The sequence below is a fragment of the Eutrigla gurnardus genome, assembly GCF_963514095.1.
Source record: "Eutrigla gurnardus genome assembly, chromosome: 23".
NCBI classification, from domain to species: Eukaryota; Metazoa; Chordata; class Actinopteri; order Perciformes; family Triglidae; genus Eutrigla; species Eutrigla gurnardus.
In genome coordinates, this window is record NC_139934.1 from 16,376,883 (window position 1) to 16,395,125 (window position 18,243).

General features: G+C 43.6%; 4 protein-coding genes across 4 annotated transcripts in view; 2 read left to right on the forward strand and 2 right to left on the reverse strand.

Annotated features, from left to right (window-relative positions):
• Nucleotides 1-126: 126 nt before the first annotated feature.
• On the forward strand, nt 127-1,465 carry ufsp1 (UFM1-specific peptidase 1). Its single transcript, XM_084003453.1, has one exon. The coding sequence runs from the start codon at nt 201-203 to the stop codon at nt 981-983; it is 783 nt and encodes a 260-aa protein (XP_083859579.1). The 5' UTR covers nt 127-200; the 3' UTR covers nt 984-1,465.
• A 137-nt stretch (nt 1,466-1,602) lies between these two features.
• LOC311009341 (endonuclease domain-containing 1 protein) lies at nt 1,603-3,450 on the reverse strand. The gene is made up of 2 exons (XM_084003446.1): nt 3,052-3,450; nt 1,603-2,320 (listed from the first exon to the last, which is right to left on the reverse strand). Exons 1-2 carry the CDS (start codon nt 3,370-3,372, stop codon nt 1,739-1,741), a joined length of 903 nt encoding a protein of 300 aa, XP_083859572.1. The 5' UTR covers nt 3,373-3,450; the 3' UTR covers nt 1,603-1,738.
• A 1,551-nt stretch (nt 3,451-5,001) lies between these two features.
• LOC311009145 (endonuclease domain-containing 1 protein-like) lies at nt 5,002-6,752 on the reverse strand. Its single transcript, XM_084003123.1, has 2 exons — nt 6,435-6,752; nt 5,002-6,315 (listed from the first exon to the last, which is right to left on the reverse strand). Exons 1-2 carry the CDS (start codon nt 6,723-6,725, stop codon nt 5,728-5,730), a joined length of 879 nt encoding a protein of 292 aa, XP_083859249.1. The 5' UTR covers nt 6,726-6,752; the 3' UTR covers nt 5,002-5,727.
• A 4,075-nt stretch (nt 6,753-10,827) lies between these two features.
• gigyf1a (GRB10 interacting GYF protein 1a) overlaps nt 10,828-18,243 on the forward strand; it is a 24,994-nt gene continuing 17,578 nt past the window's right edge. The window contains exons 1-6 of the mRNA XM_084003105.1: nt 10,828-11,084; nt 14,098-14,714; nt 14,827-14,890; nt 17,063-17,192; nt 17,417-17,512; nt 17,691-17,808. Coding sequence (XP_083859231.1) covers nt 14,856-14,890; nt 17,063-17,192; nt 17,417-17,512; nt 17,691-17,808 — 379 coding nt within the window. The 5' untranslated portion in view covers nt 10,828-11,084; nt 14,098-14,714; nt 14,827-14,855. The remainder of the gene's footprint in view (nt 11,085-14,097; nt 14,715-14,826; nt 14,891-17,062; nt 17,193-17,416; nt 17,513-17,690; nt 17,809-18,243) is intronic.

Consider the following 18,243-nt stretch of genomic DNA (forward strand, 5'->3'; position numbering starts at 1 on the left):
ATCAATTCACTTTCAAAAGACAAGTTATGTCAAAGACGTGAATGTAACGGAACTGACTACAAGCTCCTGAAGGCATCATTGTCATCGGAACTCTTATTGTCGCAAGTGCACCGAACGGACGTTTATGGCAGTTACACCGGACGACTTCCGGATGAGTTGTTGTTATTATTAACTGCTAGGAACAACTTGAACCCAAATGCATGAGATTACATGGGGAGACTGTAACAATGGACAGCAGGGCTGTGGCAGCGGGATGTGAGGAGATAGACTGGGGAGGAAGAGGAGCTGAAGAGGAGAATATCACGAAGAAGACCAACACTTTGTCAAGTAACGTCCACACCGCTCTTCCTAATCCACTTGGAGGTCCTGTGAAATGCTCCCTGATAAAGGGGGACTATCTCTACTTCCATTATGGCTGTGATGGACAGGACGACCGGGGCTGGGGATGCGGCTACCGCACCGTCCAGACGATGGCTTCCTGGCTTTGCCACAGCCGCCTTCCCGCTGAGGACAAACGCAGAGCTCCACCAAGCCTCGCAGAGATCCAGCAAGCCTTGGTCACCATGGGGGACAAGCCGGACTCGTTCTCTCGCTCCAGGGAGTGGATAGGAACATTTGAAGCCTCCCTGGTTCTTGACTACTTCTATGATGTCCCCTGTAAACTGGTCCATGTTCGCGGCGGGGGGGCAGAGCTGGAGCACGTTGCAGTGGAGGAGCTCCACCGGCACTTCGAGACGCACGGCTCCCCCGTCATGATGGGAGGGGACCGGGACAACGCTTCTAAGGGGATACTAGGGGTGTGCACCGGGGACAGTGGGAGCTACTTACTGGTCATTGACCCTCACTACTATGGATGTCAGCTGGAGAGGACGGAGCTGCAGAGGCGGGGCTGGGTGGTGTGGAAAAGAGTGTCATCCCTGGATCAGTCTTCGTTTTATAATCTGTGTTTGCCTCAGACGGCCAAAATAAGCAACATGAACTAAGCTTTTATTTGCAAATGAATGATAAATGATGATTAATTGTGAGGATGAGCTATAGGAAGTGTCTTATCAGGATTTGTACTGCATTTTTAAAACGAGCTGTAGTGCCCCCCTGTGGAGAAAATCAATAATTACCACCTATTTAAAGAAGCAACTGATAAAACAACTTGATGAACAATTTCTTCATTATTGCACCATTAAACATGGGTTTCCTCCATAGCTTCAAAAGTAAAAGCTTTAGATTATATTCATTATCAAATAATTTCCATGTGTGAAGATGCGAATTGAGGTCAATCATTAAAATGTCTGGATTAGGATATAGATTGGAAATGTTGGAGTGAGAGTGGTTATAGCACTAAATACTTATCAATACTGTGACATTGATAAAAAGCTTCATTCACCTTAAGCATGGCAGATGTTTGGATTTTTTTAACCACATATGCTTATGGTTCTAGCATCGCAAACATAAATATTTCCAGCTTTTATTTGTCTTATGTGATGATTAACTGACTCTTGGTTGTTTTCAACTGCTGGTCGATTGATGGAGAATTTAATTTAAATATATTTTAACCTGCAAAGTAACTGATAATAATAATAAAAAAGAATTATTTGGACTTAATGACAGATTCCAATCAATTCCCAATTTTATTGCCTACAATGTATTATGATTTGACAACGCATGTGTATATAGTGTAACCTTTCCAGAGTGTTAAAGTACATGTACTTTAAATTACAACAGAGATCACATCCACTTTATGTCAGTTATCTGGCACACAATCGCTATAAAATATCTGGAAGTTCTTATCCACATCCATCCTCCCCTTGAGAAATTTCTCCAGGTTCTTGAGAGGAACTTCCACCATGTGGTTGTTGACACGGTCGTTCTGCCCATAAGCTGCGAACACGGGGAATTTGTAGCGGACAAAGTACGGCGCGTTCTGGTCGAACTCGATGCAGCAGTAGGCCGACCACATGTACTCCGGTATGGCCACCCGGTCCAGGTTGTTGCGGCGGATGGTGTGCCCGGATGTGGTGACCCCCGAGACCACGAAGGCTTTGCCACGGCAGTAGTTGTTGAGACGTTTGCGGATGATGTCCTTGTGTTCGGCCCAGGGCCCCATGTTGAACTCCCTGATCTGGGGCACCACATTTGTCAAGCTGTAGGTGGAGGCTTTGTCCAGAGGGTCGGCCTGGTGCTCATCGGGATTCAGCTGGCCACGTTCATACTGAACCACGTCAGCGTAGTCCTCCAGGACGGCCTGGGTGTCCTCGAAGTTCATATGCATGCTTGAAGATTGGGGGAAGGGCTCCATGTTACTGCTGCTCTTCTCTGAGGCCAGCTGTAGAGGTGCAGTGGGAGAAGCGGTGGCACATTACACATCACATGCAGAACATTTAGTTACTTGTTGTTATTAGAGCACAAAGTAATTGTTTACTCATCAGTCAGACAATATTTCCATATGACCGGTTTGCATGAATACATACAGCATGAATGTTAAAGGAAACCTTATCTAATTAAAATACACATAGCAATAAATCAGCTTACGTCAAGCTTACTTTGTTGCCAGTTGCAACAGTATTATAGGTCAGGCTTTTTGGTAAGCTCCCTGAAATAATGTCTGTGGTTAATTTTAATGCTTTGTTCTATGATATAAAACATGGCAGTGCATTTTGAAGCCATAACGTGTCTCTATAAGTCTGTTGCAATGAAATGGCTAAATGAGACTACAGAACGTCACCGTGGTGTCGTATGTTTTTCAGCCTAATGTTGGGTTTTTCCTTCTGGTGATGGCATTCATGCTTCAAAAATCATGAAAGTGGTGTTTATTAGTGAAGATGATCTTCATCTAAACTTATATTAAAGCATATTTTCTGCAATGATCCTTCTTGACTGGCCTCCAAAAGACATCATCCCTGCTGTACTCCGTAGTCGTGTCAGCTCTCTAAACAGGTGTGTATATAAAATATTTGAGGATTTGTTTTCTTTCATCGTAGTAAGCTAGAATACTGTATCTACATTCATAAGCAATTTACAGCGTGTGTTTGGATTTAGACTTGAAAGAACACTCACCTGGGGCTCGAACATCCACGGGAAGTCCACCTTCTTCTCCCCGTCCGACTTCTTGAACGTGTATGCAGAATAGATGGGGATGTGTTTGTGGGGGTCGTAGAGGGTCACATAGCGGGGCTTGTCCTCGTACCTCTGGCAGATCTTCATAAAGGAGTTGCTGAGGTATCCTCTGGGTGGGGTGCCCATGTAGAGAGAGTCCTTACAGCGCTCCACATGGTTGAAGTCCCCCACCACCCCTGCGTGGGCCCCCCGTAGCCACGCACAGGTCAGCATGACCAGGACAGACGCCAGGGGTAAGGCAGTGTTTTCTGACGCAGGCATCCTCACAGAAGCTCCCTCAGCGGTCCAACCTCTAGTACTTTAAACCTGTCTGCTGTCTCTTTCCCACCTGTAACACACCGCTGCCAGTCCACTAAAGTCAGCCTCTATGTCAGCTCCGGCAGCGTTTCCCTTCTTGCCTCATCTCCAAGTGTCGTCTTTTCCATATATTCAAAGTTCCACGAGTGCCGGGGCACTCATTTAAAACCACTGAATGTTATCAATCATGGAGAGCATTTTATTACTGTGCAAAGGGGAAGGAATGAAGTGGACTTGATACTCGAACAAAAGACAAAGTAAGCTAGAAAGGTAGGATCCCCACGAGGCGGGCCTGCCACGACCACTGCTGTAACGTCTGGTTGAATGACTACTAACCCCCCGTGCAGACTGCAAGTGTATCTGATGTGTTCTGTTGCAGATGCAAACGCTGGCTCTGTGCCGGCACGTGTCTTCAAGTCTACTGAGCAAACTGTTTCCCCATCCTGGTCTCTGAGAGGCGGCGATGCATTCAGCTGTGTGATCATTCACGGCCCCCCGAGAGGAGAAGCTCACCCAATCACTCGCTACCGCTCTGTCTCCTAAAATCAGAGCTGGAGTTAGGTGGGACCGGCTCCCACGAACACAGTTACCTCAAATATCTGTCGGGGTCTTTGAAAGTACTTGACATGAGGAGTAATAAAAGTAGCCTAAACGTGTAGTAAAGCATGGTGAATGCAGCATGTCTGCACTACACCAGGGTGGAGCCGCAAACTATATTTTCAACTAAAAATAAAATGCAATCAATTTGTATGCATACAATGTGTGTGTGTGTGTGTGTGTGTGTGTGTGTGTGTGTGTGTGTGTGTCAAGTGTCACATGTAGCCTAACGTAGCCGTCACTAAAGGCACACCTATTTAATTATAGCCTTTATTTACTTGTGCATCCATAGTTGTTTTTTTGGAGACAGAGTTGAAATCATAACTCGAACCCTGCCTAAACATGATATCATACCACCAAACAGCAGTGTGTTTGTTGAGATATGGTATGATTATTATGATTTGCTTTTGAAGTATCATGAATACGGATCAAATGAGTCCCTGGAAGGCCACATAGGGAGGAGGTCAGTCTGGCGTTGGGTTTCCCAGCCCAGGAGACTGCTGTCATTTTGTTGCCTCAACATAACCATGTAGTTTTGATGCATTTTTGTTGCTTCATCTCAATTTAAGGATGTTTTCACAAAACCTCACCAAGTAGTTTGGTTTTGTCAGTTTGTCAGTTAACCACTTCAACCTGCAGCCCTTTGGTCTGAAAGAAACTACGTTTCCCTTGTAAGGTACTTGAGCGTGCAGTTTAGTTGTAGGGTACATTAATAACAATAGTGCAATAACAATCCTTGTCAGAGGAGGCAGATAGGATGCGTTTGCTTTGCAACGCTGTTTCTTTACACAAATGCAAAGCAGCAAGCAGACTACAAAGTCCACCATCTGCACCAGGTCTACAGCATGACCCATGGGAGTTTGTACTTGATGTATAATTTGTAAATGTTCATTATTTTACACCACAATATTGTTCTCCAGGTTGCCAAAATAAAGCTTCATACAGTTTGAGATCTATTTGTAATGGTTTATTATGGCAAAGCATGTCGATTTTTATTGCATTTTCAGTGAGACTACAGTCCAGTTATTTCCAAAATAGTGTCTTCAATTACATTCAGAGTATTGCCAAACCACTCCGTCTCTCTCTAAGTGTGTATTGTTACTAATGATTCACATTCCACGTTGAGCTCCTCCATTAGGCCCGAGAACACATTCTGACATTTCACAAAAGCACAGGTGTACATAACGGAATGAATCAGGGCTGGATTCCATTTAGCTGCTTCAACTTCAGGGTGCTGGTCCATGCAGGCCCCCTGTGGTTACCGAGGCACTTCAGCAGAGAAGAAGAAGAAGAGAAGAAGAAGAAGAAGAAGAAGAAGAAGAAGAAGAAGAAGAAGAAGAAGAAGAAGAAGAAGAAGAAGAAGAAGAAGAAACACACTGTGGCCAAGATATGTATGGCAAAATGGCACATCGCCCATAAAGTTTGAATAATTTGCATTTTTTGTCTTTTGTAGCGCCAAACAAATGTTATGCATGAATTCATTTCACCTGGTTAATTGTGACACATAAGTTAATCATTGCACCTGGTCAAAAGTGATTACTGATGCATTTAAATAGGAATAAACAGAGGATTATTTATTTATTTTATTTAACCTTTATTTAACCAGGAAAAATGTCTCATTGAGATTAAAAATCTCTTTTACAAGAGGGTCCAAGAGATTGTGTCTGAAAACAAAATATTCCAACTTTACAGTGTAGTTATTATAGCTAAATATTTGACTCATTAGTTTTTACTGAACTCTGGTGGGCCACAGTCCCCCACAAAGATCTGGAAGTTCTGGTCTACAAAGGTTGTCTTCTTGAGGAACTCCTTCAGCTTCTGGACAGAGACTTCCACCACCTCGTTGTTCTCCTCGTTCAGACCGTAGTAAGCGAACGATGGGAACTTGTAGCGCTCGCTATAAGGCGTGTTGTGGTCGAAGTCGACGCAGCAATAAGCAGACCACAAGTGCGTGGGCACTGCTATGCGGTTGACGTTCTCCCGGCGGATCATCTTCCCCGAGGTGGTGATGCCTGTGACGATGTAGGCCGTGCCACGGCAGTAGTTGTTGAGCCGTTTGCGGACGACGTGCTCCTGTTTGTCCCAGACTCTGTTGTTGAAGTCGGGCACCACGGGGACGACGTTGGTGAGGGTGTAGGTGGAGGCCTTGTCGTCGGGGTCATCCTGATGCTCCTCCGGGTTCAGGGTGCCGCGCTCGTAAAGGACGGCGTTCGTATAATCGTCCAGGACAGCTTGGGCATCTTCAAAATTCATGTGCATGTAACCACGTGGGAAGGGCTGCATCTCGTCTGTATCAGTGGATGTGGATAGCTGTGTGGGCAGACGGACACAGGGTGATTACACAATATCTGCATGAATTTCTGTTTCAAATTAAAATGATAGCATGCTGTTGACGTTAGAGGACATTCTTAGCTTTCTTTATTTCTTACCTGCGGTTCATACATCCACGGGACATCCACACATTTCTCCCCATCCGAGCGCTTGAACGTGTACGCAGAGTACACCGGTATGTGGTCCACGGTGTTGTACAGGGTCATGTAGCGAGGCCTCTTGTTGTAACGTTGACAAATGAACTGGAGGGAGTGGTGGTCCAGCCCGGTCGGAGGTGTTCCCATGTAGAGGAATTCTCTGCACTCCGGCGACGGCTCCTTCTCCACGCTCCCTCTTACTGCTGACGTCATTAGGTTGACGAGCAGGAACGTCTGCACCCAAAATGCCATCGCTCTGGTGAAAGCTGGCAAATTTGAGTCCGGTATGTTTCTGGGAGCTGCTACGAATGGTTGTGTCTCTACAGCTGCCCATGGAGCTCAGTAGAACTCAGGTTTCACACTGTAATCAGGACTCCATATGCAAAACGATGAACTGCTTACAGCTCAGCAGATCCTCCCACAGCGAGAGGAACAGCATGTCACCAATAGGGCAACAACATCAGCGTTTTTTCTCATTGGTGGGTAAGAAGGTAGGAAGGGTCATCTTTCCAGTCAACCAAACCTTAACAACAAAGTTCCAAGGCCTTTCAATTGTTTATCATGCTGATTTTCAAGTGTTTTTTTTAATACCAGTGCTGTGGATTTAAATATTTTCGTTATTTCATAATAAATGGGGTGTAGCTTTTATGATCAATAAGCAGGTACAGAATATTCTGACGTCATCACAAGTGTGGGGGAAAAGTCATTTAGATTGACCGAAGAGGAATTTGAAGGAGAATAGAAAGACTATTTGTGTTGGAGTCCAGGAAGAGTCACGTCTTGACAGAAGTTATTGAGCTGGAAGTGTTTTAACAAATACAGCTCGAGCATCCAGGGCGAAGGAGGTCATGTCCACTGAGCTGGACTGGTGCTGGTAATGGTTAGCATTTGACTAAACTGCACCAGTGTATCTTATTCAAACAGTGAAGCCATTCATGCAGCTGTTAAATTGCTCCCAGATGGATATAAACGTCTTTATAACTGGATGCTGTAAAGACGTAAGTTCTGTTCTAAGGAACAGAAAGCAAAGTCAGAACTATGAATGCAGGTTGATTTCTCTACAAAAGAGAGGATACGTGTGACTAAGTGGTGAGATGCACTCTGAAACATATATTATGCATATCATGTAACAAAACATTTTTAAAAATATTTTATTTTATTCATAATTATTCAAAGATATGTGATTGTGTTCAAACCCCAAACTGCCCATGAAGAAAACGTTTGGTATTGTATGTTTTGGCACCTTTTTCCACACACAGTATATGTATATTTCATGGACAGTATCTTCTTTTTACATAACAGTTTCCATGGTGAAGCATTGGAAAATAATTTGTTCAGCACTGCCGTATAATATGAGAACATGTCTTATCCTTATCTGATCAACCTACACGTGGAGTCTTCTCTTTGAAATCCACACGAATTAGAGTTGCATGATGGGAAATGCAGGGCATGGCTCTCAAAGTGGCAACGGCAGAGCCGGCTAGCAGCTAACAGTGCTTACAGCAGTGCAAACAACGGCGACAGTGCTGCCAGAGCTAACTGTGTTCATTATTTCTGTCCTTCCCATCACGGTGACACACTGCTCAGGTCTCTCTTCTTCCTGAAGCTGTTTTCTGACACACAACCCTTGTAGAAGATAGTCAGGTCACTGTCTGTCTGGCTCTTCAGGAAGCTCTCCAGAGTCTTCAGGGGGACTTCCACCACACTGTGGTCAGCATCCTCATTCAGTGCATAGCCCCCATAACTGGGGAACATGAACCTCACCTCATACGGAGAGTTATGGTCAAACCTCGGGCAGCAGTAAGCCAACCACACGTGTTTCGGGATTGCCAGGCGGTTTCTGTTATCTCGCCGGACGGTCCCCCCAGAAACGGTCACCCCTGTCACCACGAAGGATTTGCCGTGGCAGAAGTTGTTGAGGCGGCGGCGGATGATGTCCAAGTATGGGTTCCAGGAAACGTCCAGGAAGTTTGTGACTAGGGGGACTACGTTGGTCAGAGTATACGTGGAGGATTTGTCATCTGGCTCTGATTGGTGCAGGTCAGGATTCAGTGGGCCACGTCTGTATTCTACAGCGTCTGTGTAGTCCTCCAACACGGCCTGGCTGTGCTCAATCAGAGGGGGGGTGTCTTCAGTGAGGGGAAGTGCTCTCATGTTGCCACTCTCGTCTTCAGAAACCAACTGTTGGGGAACGAAACCAAAGAAATGTGATGCTTAACATTCTGAAAGTGACTCTCAAAAAATAAGACCTTCAGTTTCTTTCCAGGCTTAACACCAAGCGATAAATAAAACACATTCATTAGTCTCTACCTGTGGCTCAAACATCCATGGTGTGTCCATCCTCCTCTTCCCATCAGACTTCTTAAAGATGTAGGCTGAATAGAGGGGGAGGCGGAGACTGCTGTCATACAGTGTGGCGTAGCGCAGTTTGTCGGCATACTTCTGGCAGACCTTCCTCAGGCTGGTTCCCTTCATCCCTGCAGGCGGTGTCTGCATGTAGAAAAAATGGCTGCAGTCTTTGAAGCTGTCCGACACACTGGCACTCGCCGGGGGGGAAGCCATCAGCAGGGAGGCGGACAGGACGCAGGTACAAAACAGGTGCATCGTCACGCAACTGGAGTAGACGACAAATAATGCAAATCTCGGGGCGTGACAAGTCCTGCCACACGGCTCTAAAACGTTCAGAATGTTCTGGTTAATATGGCATCCTGTGTTGGTGTTGCCATCATAATCCGGTAAGAGCGTAGAGACTGTTGGACAGAGACTCAGTATGCAAAGCAGCAGCAGCTCAGAGTGGCTTTATTGGCTTGACAGTTAACTTATCTGCTCCTACAATGTCTCTGCAGGCATCCGTCAGGTTATGTGGGGCTACATCATCATCATCAGACCAAACCTCCTCGTTTTTGCCCAGACTGAACACACTGCCTTCACTAACCGGAAGGAAAGCCTGACCAGGCAGCGGCCTCTGGTTCTGAAAAGTAAAGTAAATACAGAAGTGCCTTAAACTTGCATTCTCTCTGCTGTCCATCAGGGGGCGACTCCTCTGGTTGCAAAAATAAGTCAGATTGTATAGAAGTCTATGAGAAAATGAGCCTACATTGTAGATTACATTGTAAACATGAGTTTATGGTCTCAATCTCTAGTTTCAAGTCTTCTTCAATCCAGCATGATGTTCATTTAGTACATTATGGTCCATTTAGAGTCCAACAGAGAGAAGGGGATGCTTCATTGCTACCACGCTAATATACTGTAATTATTTTATCACTGAGCTGTTACACCAGAATCCAGATGGATCCAGAGTAAGGTTGATGCTCAGCGTGCCGCTCTGCTGCTTGTGTTCATCAGATCCAAAGCAAAGCAACATGAGGTGACTCTAAAATGGTGATATAATCCTTTCTTGGTTGTTTTTGAATCTCTTTGTTGTATTAGAAGTCATTTCTGCATTTTGGCATATATGTTTTATAACACAATACCTGGTTGCCTTTCTCATTAAGAATATTAAGTATAAGTATGTCTGCTCCCATACTCACCATAATTGTATACAGTTTTGTTATTAAATTGTAGTATTACCTTTGCACTCATTTACTGGTTTTCTAATCAAACTTTTAAAAAATCGAATTGAAATATCTAATTAAGTGTCAGGCTACCACTAAGGGAATTTGTTGTGATTTCCATTTAATTAATTCCAAATCGAACATCTCAAGATGATATACACTTTAAATATTGACGTTTTTTTCAAACATGTGTCTTGATTTTTTTTTTCTCATCCATCTTCTCAATAGCGCATTAAATATGTTGCCAGTACTAATTTAGCCTTCATGAATGTTTAGTGAAGAACGGTCCGCTTTCAAAGAGCAGGCTATGCACACCTGTCCAACATCCTTTACTTTATTCACATAATGCCAGTTATTCAACAGCGCCCTCTGCTGACCAAATCCTGTACTGCCGTCCACAGAAGTCTTGCACATGCTCAGTTCGACGTTGCTACTCAACATGCTCTGCTAGTCATTCACTTTCAAGGGGATTGGTGGCTAATAACTCAAATATCTCATTATGCATGTCAAGCATGATGCTGTTGACTGCAAAGTCAATGGAATGACTTTGTCGGAAGTTCGTTGTGTTATTTGCTCCCTGCCTCGAGAATGAGAAATTAGCTGGCTGTTTTCGATTCATACCTAAAAAACAACCTTCGCTCAGTTTACTGGCTAATTAAACGTATCCCGCTATGACGCTCTGCAAGTGATAAATACCGTTGCAAAGTGCACACACAGAACGGTGTCCAAGCTGTTAAATAGGGGTGTGTTTGCTCTGCTATAACATTGGTTAGGCGCTTGTCAATGTCCAGTCACGTGGTATCACACGGACGGCCATGTTTCCGAAACACAAACAACAAGAGCAGCGACTAGGAGCCAGCAGACACATACTGATACGCAGCAGCGACCGTTGGAGGAGAGGGGGAAATAATAAATAAAATACAGAGCACGACTTTCTGGAAGTACGATTCTGTCGAATGAATACGTTTACAGTGTTTAAAGAGACAAATGCATACGATATATTGGCTGTAGACACGCCGTGTTACCAGTCTGGTAACGTTAGCTATAAACAGTGAAGGTAAGACATGGTTCCTCTTTGCAGCTTGTCTTTTAGCTAGCTGGCTAACGTGAGCTAACACGCTAACATCGGCTCTAGCAACTCGAACGGTTTGGATGTATCTGTGTTTGCATTAACTTATTTTACGGTTAAAATGTGTTTCTGCCGCCGTGCTTTGTTTTGTTTACATCGCATTAGCCCTAAGTTAACACCGACAACGGGCTGGTGGTCGTCCGCACATTGGCGGAGAAGGCCGGGGAGTCTGAGCCCAACACTCCGCCCCCTCCGCCATCATATCTGGTGTCATTTGAACCTACAAGCCAAGGCCTTTACGATCAACGCATACCTTGTGCTAGGTTTGGTAGCAAGCTAGCTAACCTATCTCCGTTATGCAATGGAAATACGATCGTGTTAGTTGGAAATACTGTGTTAGAGATTGATTTATGTTCGGGTTTTTTTTACCCACAAGTCGAGCTGCTCCAAGTTTGAGCTTGAAAGACGGACAATGCAACGTTATGCGCTAATGTAGCTCACATACACTGACGGTAGCTAATGTCAACTCGGAACAATTTTGTCAATATATTAGCCGTCTTGGCGAACTAACAGTTGAGGATTTGTTCAGTTTGTTAAAGTTACACATTGGTACACATTTAATGCCAGCTTTAGCATAGCTTTTCAGTCGGCATTATCGCATCTTAAAATCGTTATCCCGCCACATTTTGAAGTGCTCAACATTTAGAAATGACCAAAATGCTTAAGAAGTCTCATCATCTGCAGGCTGTCTTCTTCCTGCTTGACCTTGCTTAAGTTTCCTCTGTAGGAAGTGTGAACTAGACACTAAGGATTTATTTATTTGCCTCTTGTTGCCCGGAGGCACAGTGACGAGTATACTTATGAATACTTTGAAAACATAATAACCCCAGGCATCTACAGCTGAGGTTTAACATATATATTATTAATTGTTGCGGTTACATTTTCTCCTGTGGTTGAAGTTGTGATAGGTCTTGGCTGATCTGTAATCTATATGGTTTTCAAATCATCAAGTGCCATATATACATCTTATTTTTTTATTTTTTTTATATGTATTCTTGTTTTGTTGCCTTTGCAACATTGCAAAAGGGACGTGTTATAAGTCGCAATGCTCACTAAATTATCAAACATTACCTCAATTATGATTACAAGTATCAAATAATACCCAGACATTCTCATCCGTAGCCTGAAGAAGTTTCTCACACAGCTGTTGCATCCAGAGGTCTGATGGAGATATTGCAATCACTTTTGATGCTTATGTCCCTATTCATAACACTCGCAATAATATTGTTTCTAACGAGCTGTCATATCATCAATTCACACATACACGGGGCAAGCTTAATCTCTAGTAGATGAATTAGATTTTCTGCTATTTTGACACTGCAATCTGCTGCCGTCTTTAGACATGCACATCTGTGTTACATGTGAATGATTGAGGATTAGAATAGAATGTCCTGTTGGTCCGATTAGTGTTCTTTTGTTTAAAAATCGGTAACCGGACTTGAATGCCTCCTCCTATATAGTGATGAGCAAATACAACATCAGGTTCACAAAAACGGCATATTTTTTCCATAATTTGAATGCTGACTAAGATGTAAAATGCTTTTCGGTGAGGGGCTTGTACCATCCAGCTGCAGGGTGGTAGCACTGATTTGTAGGCTGGAAAGTTGTGTAATCCTTTAAGTTAGATATATCTGGAGAAATGTAACCAGTTATTGATTTTTTTTCAAGTTGAAATGGCATGTATTCTGTCTATCTTAAATAATGATTTTGTGCCACCAGGGTGTGCCAAAGGAGTACTTGCGATACACAGAAGTTCAGCCCCCTCTTGTAACTAGCCACTGTTCCTCTCAGATTGTGTAGGGAGTTCCAGTTCTTCCTAGAAATTGAAAACTCTTCCTGGGGATTTCTGTCCATATTTTCCAGATTTTTTTGTAAAAACAGATTATTTTACCAGCATTCAAAAACGACAGCTCCTTTGAAGCTCTGGCCGTGGGCCGATGGTTAAGACTCATGGTGAAGATCTAGATACCCCTAACTCTAACCTGTAACAAGGTATGTCATCCCATTGATGCATACATTCTGCAACTCTAATATAGCCTGAAGGAGTCCTGCTAATTTGCAAAATGATACACAATGGGTTAATACAGCCCGATTTCATTTACATAGACACATACAGCAGACAAAATCACTGGTATTTCATTCACAGAAGAAGCCAACATTCTGCATGACAATTCATTCATTAAAATGTTGTGCCTTTTTACTGCTTTACTTTCTGAGCAGAAAATATATATATTAAAACCTGGAACATAGGGCCACCAGCGCTAACTGCATAAGCTAATGCTAGATGGCCCTTGGGAACCATGATATCAGTGTTGCATATTGTGGAGGCACATCTTTAGCTAGTTGAGATTGCTTTGGTCTTGGCTGTGTATGAGCTCCAAGTAACCACATAAACATTGGTATACCTTGGGAATAACGGCTACCAGCCACTGTTGTGTCACTATTAACTTTATTTTTAGTACATATGAGCATTAACTGTTGAAATTTGGTTCTCTGGGTGTTGGTGTAGTTGCCATGACATTTTCAGGAGCCATCCCCAAACAGCTGCCTGGTTCACAACATCATATAATCCCTAGATTTCTGGATAGGAACTCTCCTGTGAGCAGCAGAAGCACGGCGCAGTAATTGAGCACTGCACTAGAAGTAGTTGGTACTTTTATTTTTCTGTGTAGAAAAACGGATGCTTTAACGGATTGATGAAATTGGCCGGTGCATTTCAGTGAGTCCAGGGCGTTCTGTGAAAATAGTGTCAAGCATACACAATGGAAAATCAAATTACACTTAATTTCCTGTCACAATATAGGTGGACTGCCAAACTGTGAAAATGCATTTCACCAGCAGCTTATGTATGAAGTGTACAGTTCTAACATTGTTCTTTCCATCTGTCCTTTAATAACTGTAGTTCTCTGATCTACTCTCTCAAACTCTGCTTAATTTCCAGTGGTGCAAAGGGAGGAGGACAGGAAATAAAGGAGTTACCTGGAGGGTCTCCATCAATCCACATTTCAGTTGGAGTGAGAGAAAAAGGCACGGAGGGAGAGAGAGAGAGAAAAGAAAAGAGGAGCGCGAGTCACGTCTGCTCTTGGCAGCTGTTCCAGCAGCCTGTTTCAGTGTTTTGGCTGTTATTTTGTTCCTGCGTTACTTTTTTGATGAATCAATTGATATTTTTAACTTTAATGTGAGATATAACTGCTGTACAAAAAGAAAAAGAAAACATTATTACTAGCAAGAGTGTTTTATTTGTTCCATTGTTAATTTCCGAGGTTCTTTTTCTTTCTTTTTTTTATGTTTATCAACCCTTTTCGGCTGTGACGTAGCAGGAGCTTCCATTCTCCAAACTATTGTCGAACCCCCTTCCTTATCTAGTTAGGACCTGATAACCTGGTATTCCTCAAGCACCTGAAACTGGCAGCTATTCTCTTTGTGTCTGTGTGTTTGGGGAGCTCTGTGACCACAGCTTAAGCACCACTCAGCCTTCTAGTCACCTAAGCCTAACTAAAGCCAGCCAGCTCTCGCCTGGTCCAGCCCAGTTCAGCCTGCTCCGATCATCTGGACAGGGTAAGGCAGTCTGGGCCACATTTACTCATTTGCTTGGACACATATTTTTTTGCACGTTGCTTTGTTTTTTTTTGTTGCAGAAAATAAAAAAGACATTTGTTTTTCTCCTCAGATACTCAGTTCTGTGTGGACGTGAGGAATATGACTGCTGAGACTCTTAACTTTGGCCCAGAATGGTAACTGATCTGATTCCTTTATATTGTTTCAGCAAATGTTTTGAAGTACTAATGAAGTTTTAATGAAGTTTTTATGATTTGACTGCATGCTTTTGACTGTGTCACCTGGTCTTCATCAGGAGATATTTTACTCATTATTGTGAACATATTTTGGACATTTCTTCCATGTAGTTTTGAAATAATCTTGACCCAGAATGCTCCGTTATCATGTCTAGATGGTACATTTGAATGTGTCAATTCAATTTAATGGCAACATACTCCAGTATTTTGTGTGAAAAATGGACATTTTGGCATGATGGTGGAAGGGAAGGTCAGGAGTTTAAATACAAACTGGTGTTCACTGCAACCCACTCCATATTTGATGGACCAAATCTGGACTCATCTCAGGATTGCCCACACTAGATTTAACGGAACAAGACCTAGTGGAAAGCCACTATGGGCCATGGAGACTGTGCTGTAATGTGGCAAAATTGAATTCAGATGTCTTTAGTCTTCAGAGAGCAGAATCCTAGACCAGCAGGATATTCTGTTCTTGGTTTGACAGATTTGTAATGAGCTGCCAGTCAAATAGGGGAATCTGTGTGAAAGCCCCGCGGCGACGTAACTGATGACATTACAGAGCAGGGCCCGTCTTGCTGCTGCCTGGCAACAAATGGCACTCATCTGTAACTATCTACATGACAGTAGGAATTATAGTGTAAAGTTAAGTTGGTTGGTATGTTCAGTTAAATATTTTCAGATGAAGCTTTCAAAGACTGCCCATCACTATCTGTGGGAAAGCTGTTTTTAATACCTGAAGTCCAAATGTAGATGGTGTCCCAGTGGTGTCCTGTCCATGTCTGTCTGTCTCTGATGTTCCTCCTCCTCGCCGAATGCTTGTGTTGCCATTAACGGGGGGCGTAGTCTTCCATTTGGAAGCACTCGCACTCTAACAGCCTGTGACTGCTGTGTGCATTCTTGGTGCAGAGCCAGCCTCGCAGAATATTTCTCTCTTTACACATCTGCAGCTGCTTTCCTCTCAGTGGCCCTTCTTGCCCACTTTTATCCAGTGGCCAGTTCACGTCCTCACCACATGCAGCTGTGTAGCCAAGCGTGTTTACAAGCCTTTTAATGCCTGTTGCCGTTACAAAATGCTTTCGACCATTTGAGGTTTTGTCGGCAGTGGAGTCGGCGAGGATGTTAGTCATTGTGGTATAATTCATAGTGCCTTGCATTTAGATTTATGTAACGGGTATTAGGCCAACCTTTCCTCCTGTAAGATTGTCACAAAGGATAATAAATGGATAGATTTATAAGTGGAAGACGTGTTAGATTTCCAGCTTTGTCCTGTTGGGGAGGGAAGAAGAATGTTGTGGTGGTAAAAGTGGATCCAAACATTTCTTAGTATCACACCCACTGGCATTTTTTTCCCAGCTTTCCTCTTATTATATATGTTGGTTGCTGCACCATTTATTTTTAACCCTCTTTGATATGCCACATGCCACCATATAGTCTTTTATGATGCTTTCCTTTACGTCGTCCACCCCACCTCCACACCTCTGAGTTCCATGTGGTTTTGATTTGGGCTGTGAGTCAATGACCTGTTTTGTGGAGGCATGTGAATGGAGCCATTGTTAAACAGCAGGCTTTGGAATCTGGCCTGCTTGTAATAGCTTTTAAAAATGAAATCTTGAGATTGTAAAGCTAATACATCATCTGTGTTGAGCCAAGTGTGTTCAGGGGGACCTGCGTAGGAGGATCGTTGACTTGTTACAGAACATTGAGTCAATTATTTTTTTTCCATGCTGCAAAATGGATGTGAATAGATATTTTCTCCACTGCAAATTCATAGAATTCTATAACACATACACAAGAGCTGCTATTTTTATGTATTCTGTGCAATCAGCAAGTTATTCATGAATTATTTTTCTACATTGTATGTCAGCATGCATTCATAGACAGAAGAAAATACTGCAAATGTGCCGTTCAAGGTTCCTTTCTTGTTGAAACACTGACGCCTGATCAGTTTGTTTGATACTGTTGAAAATGTACACACATGCATTTTTAAAGTTGCTACAAACATTCCAACCACTGTTCAAATGCAACAGTGAGATGTCTTGATGGCCTGTTTGTGGTGATTCATTCAAGAAATAATGATGTTAAAATACATTCCCCGTGCTCTTCCTCATCCAGGCTCCGTGCACTGTCCAGTGGGGGGAGTGTGACGTCCCCCCCTCCTTCCCCCGCCATGCCAAAGTACAAGTTGGCCGAGTACCGCTACGGCCGAGAGGAGATGTTAGCACTTTATATCAAAGACAACAAGGTCAGTGGCAAAACTAACTGCAAACTTCTCTCAGTAATTTATGGATCTCAGAATAAGACCAATAATACTTCATGTTAAAAGTAAACCAGAGAAAGTAATTGGTGCTAAAAGTTATGAAGTGATCCAATCCTCAAAATGAAAGGAGGTCAGTTGTGTTGTGAAGTCATAGGAAAAAATGAAGATCGTTATGCCATTCAAATTGCCTTTTGTTGTTGTCGTCTCAGGTCCCTGAGGACATGCAGGATAAGGAGTTTGCTGCTATTCTGCAAGATGAGCCCATGCAGCCACTGGCACTGGTGCCTCTCACTGAGGAGGAGCAGGTCTGCATAAACACAAACACACTGACACCTGCAAGCGTTGAACTGTCTCAGCTCGTCATGTGATATCTCATCGCAATACGACTTCAGTTTCAACCCAAGTTCTGTCGGTTGACAATGTGGATGTGAGCGCACATTCCTCACATTCCTCCCTTTTGCTTTTTCCACTCTCTCTCTGCAGAGGAACTTCTCCATGTCTGTCAACAGTGTAGCGGTGCTGAGGCTCATGGGAAAAGGGGTGAGCGGGGCCGCCCCTGCTGGAGTGGTCCGAGGACGAGGGGCCGCACGAGGTGGTCGAGGTAAGAACGAACAGGGGGAAAAACCCCAGACTCTCAGACACGCATTAGAAGAGAAACAGCAACAAAGAGAGAGCAGCATTGATTCATCCTAAGTGCACTCATGATCAATCACAACCACTTGTGTTCAAACTAACACGAGTCCAACAGCAACAGACATCGGCTGAAACTACAATGGCTGTTGTCCAGAGAAAGTAAAACAGTTTACTCAGTTTATTTCCTCCCTTTTTCTTCCACCATCTTGATGCAGCACACTTCCTCTTGGCCTGTCTAAATAGTCCTCCTTTTGTCCAGCCACACCTGTCTAAATCTACTGGGCTTACAAACTCACCTTGTGACTAACACAGCACTCTGCACATGTGAGCGGCCAACGTAAACACCGGCCTTCCGGTTCAGGACGGCATTAAGGAAACGACGATGCTGTCGTAACTTGTGTGC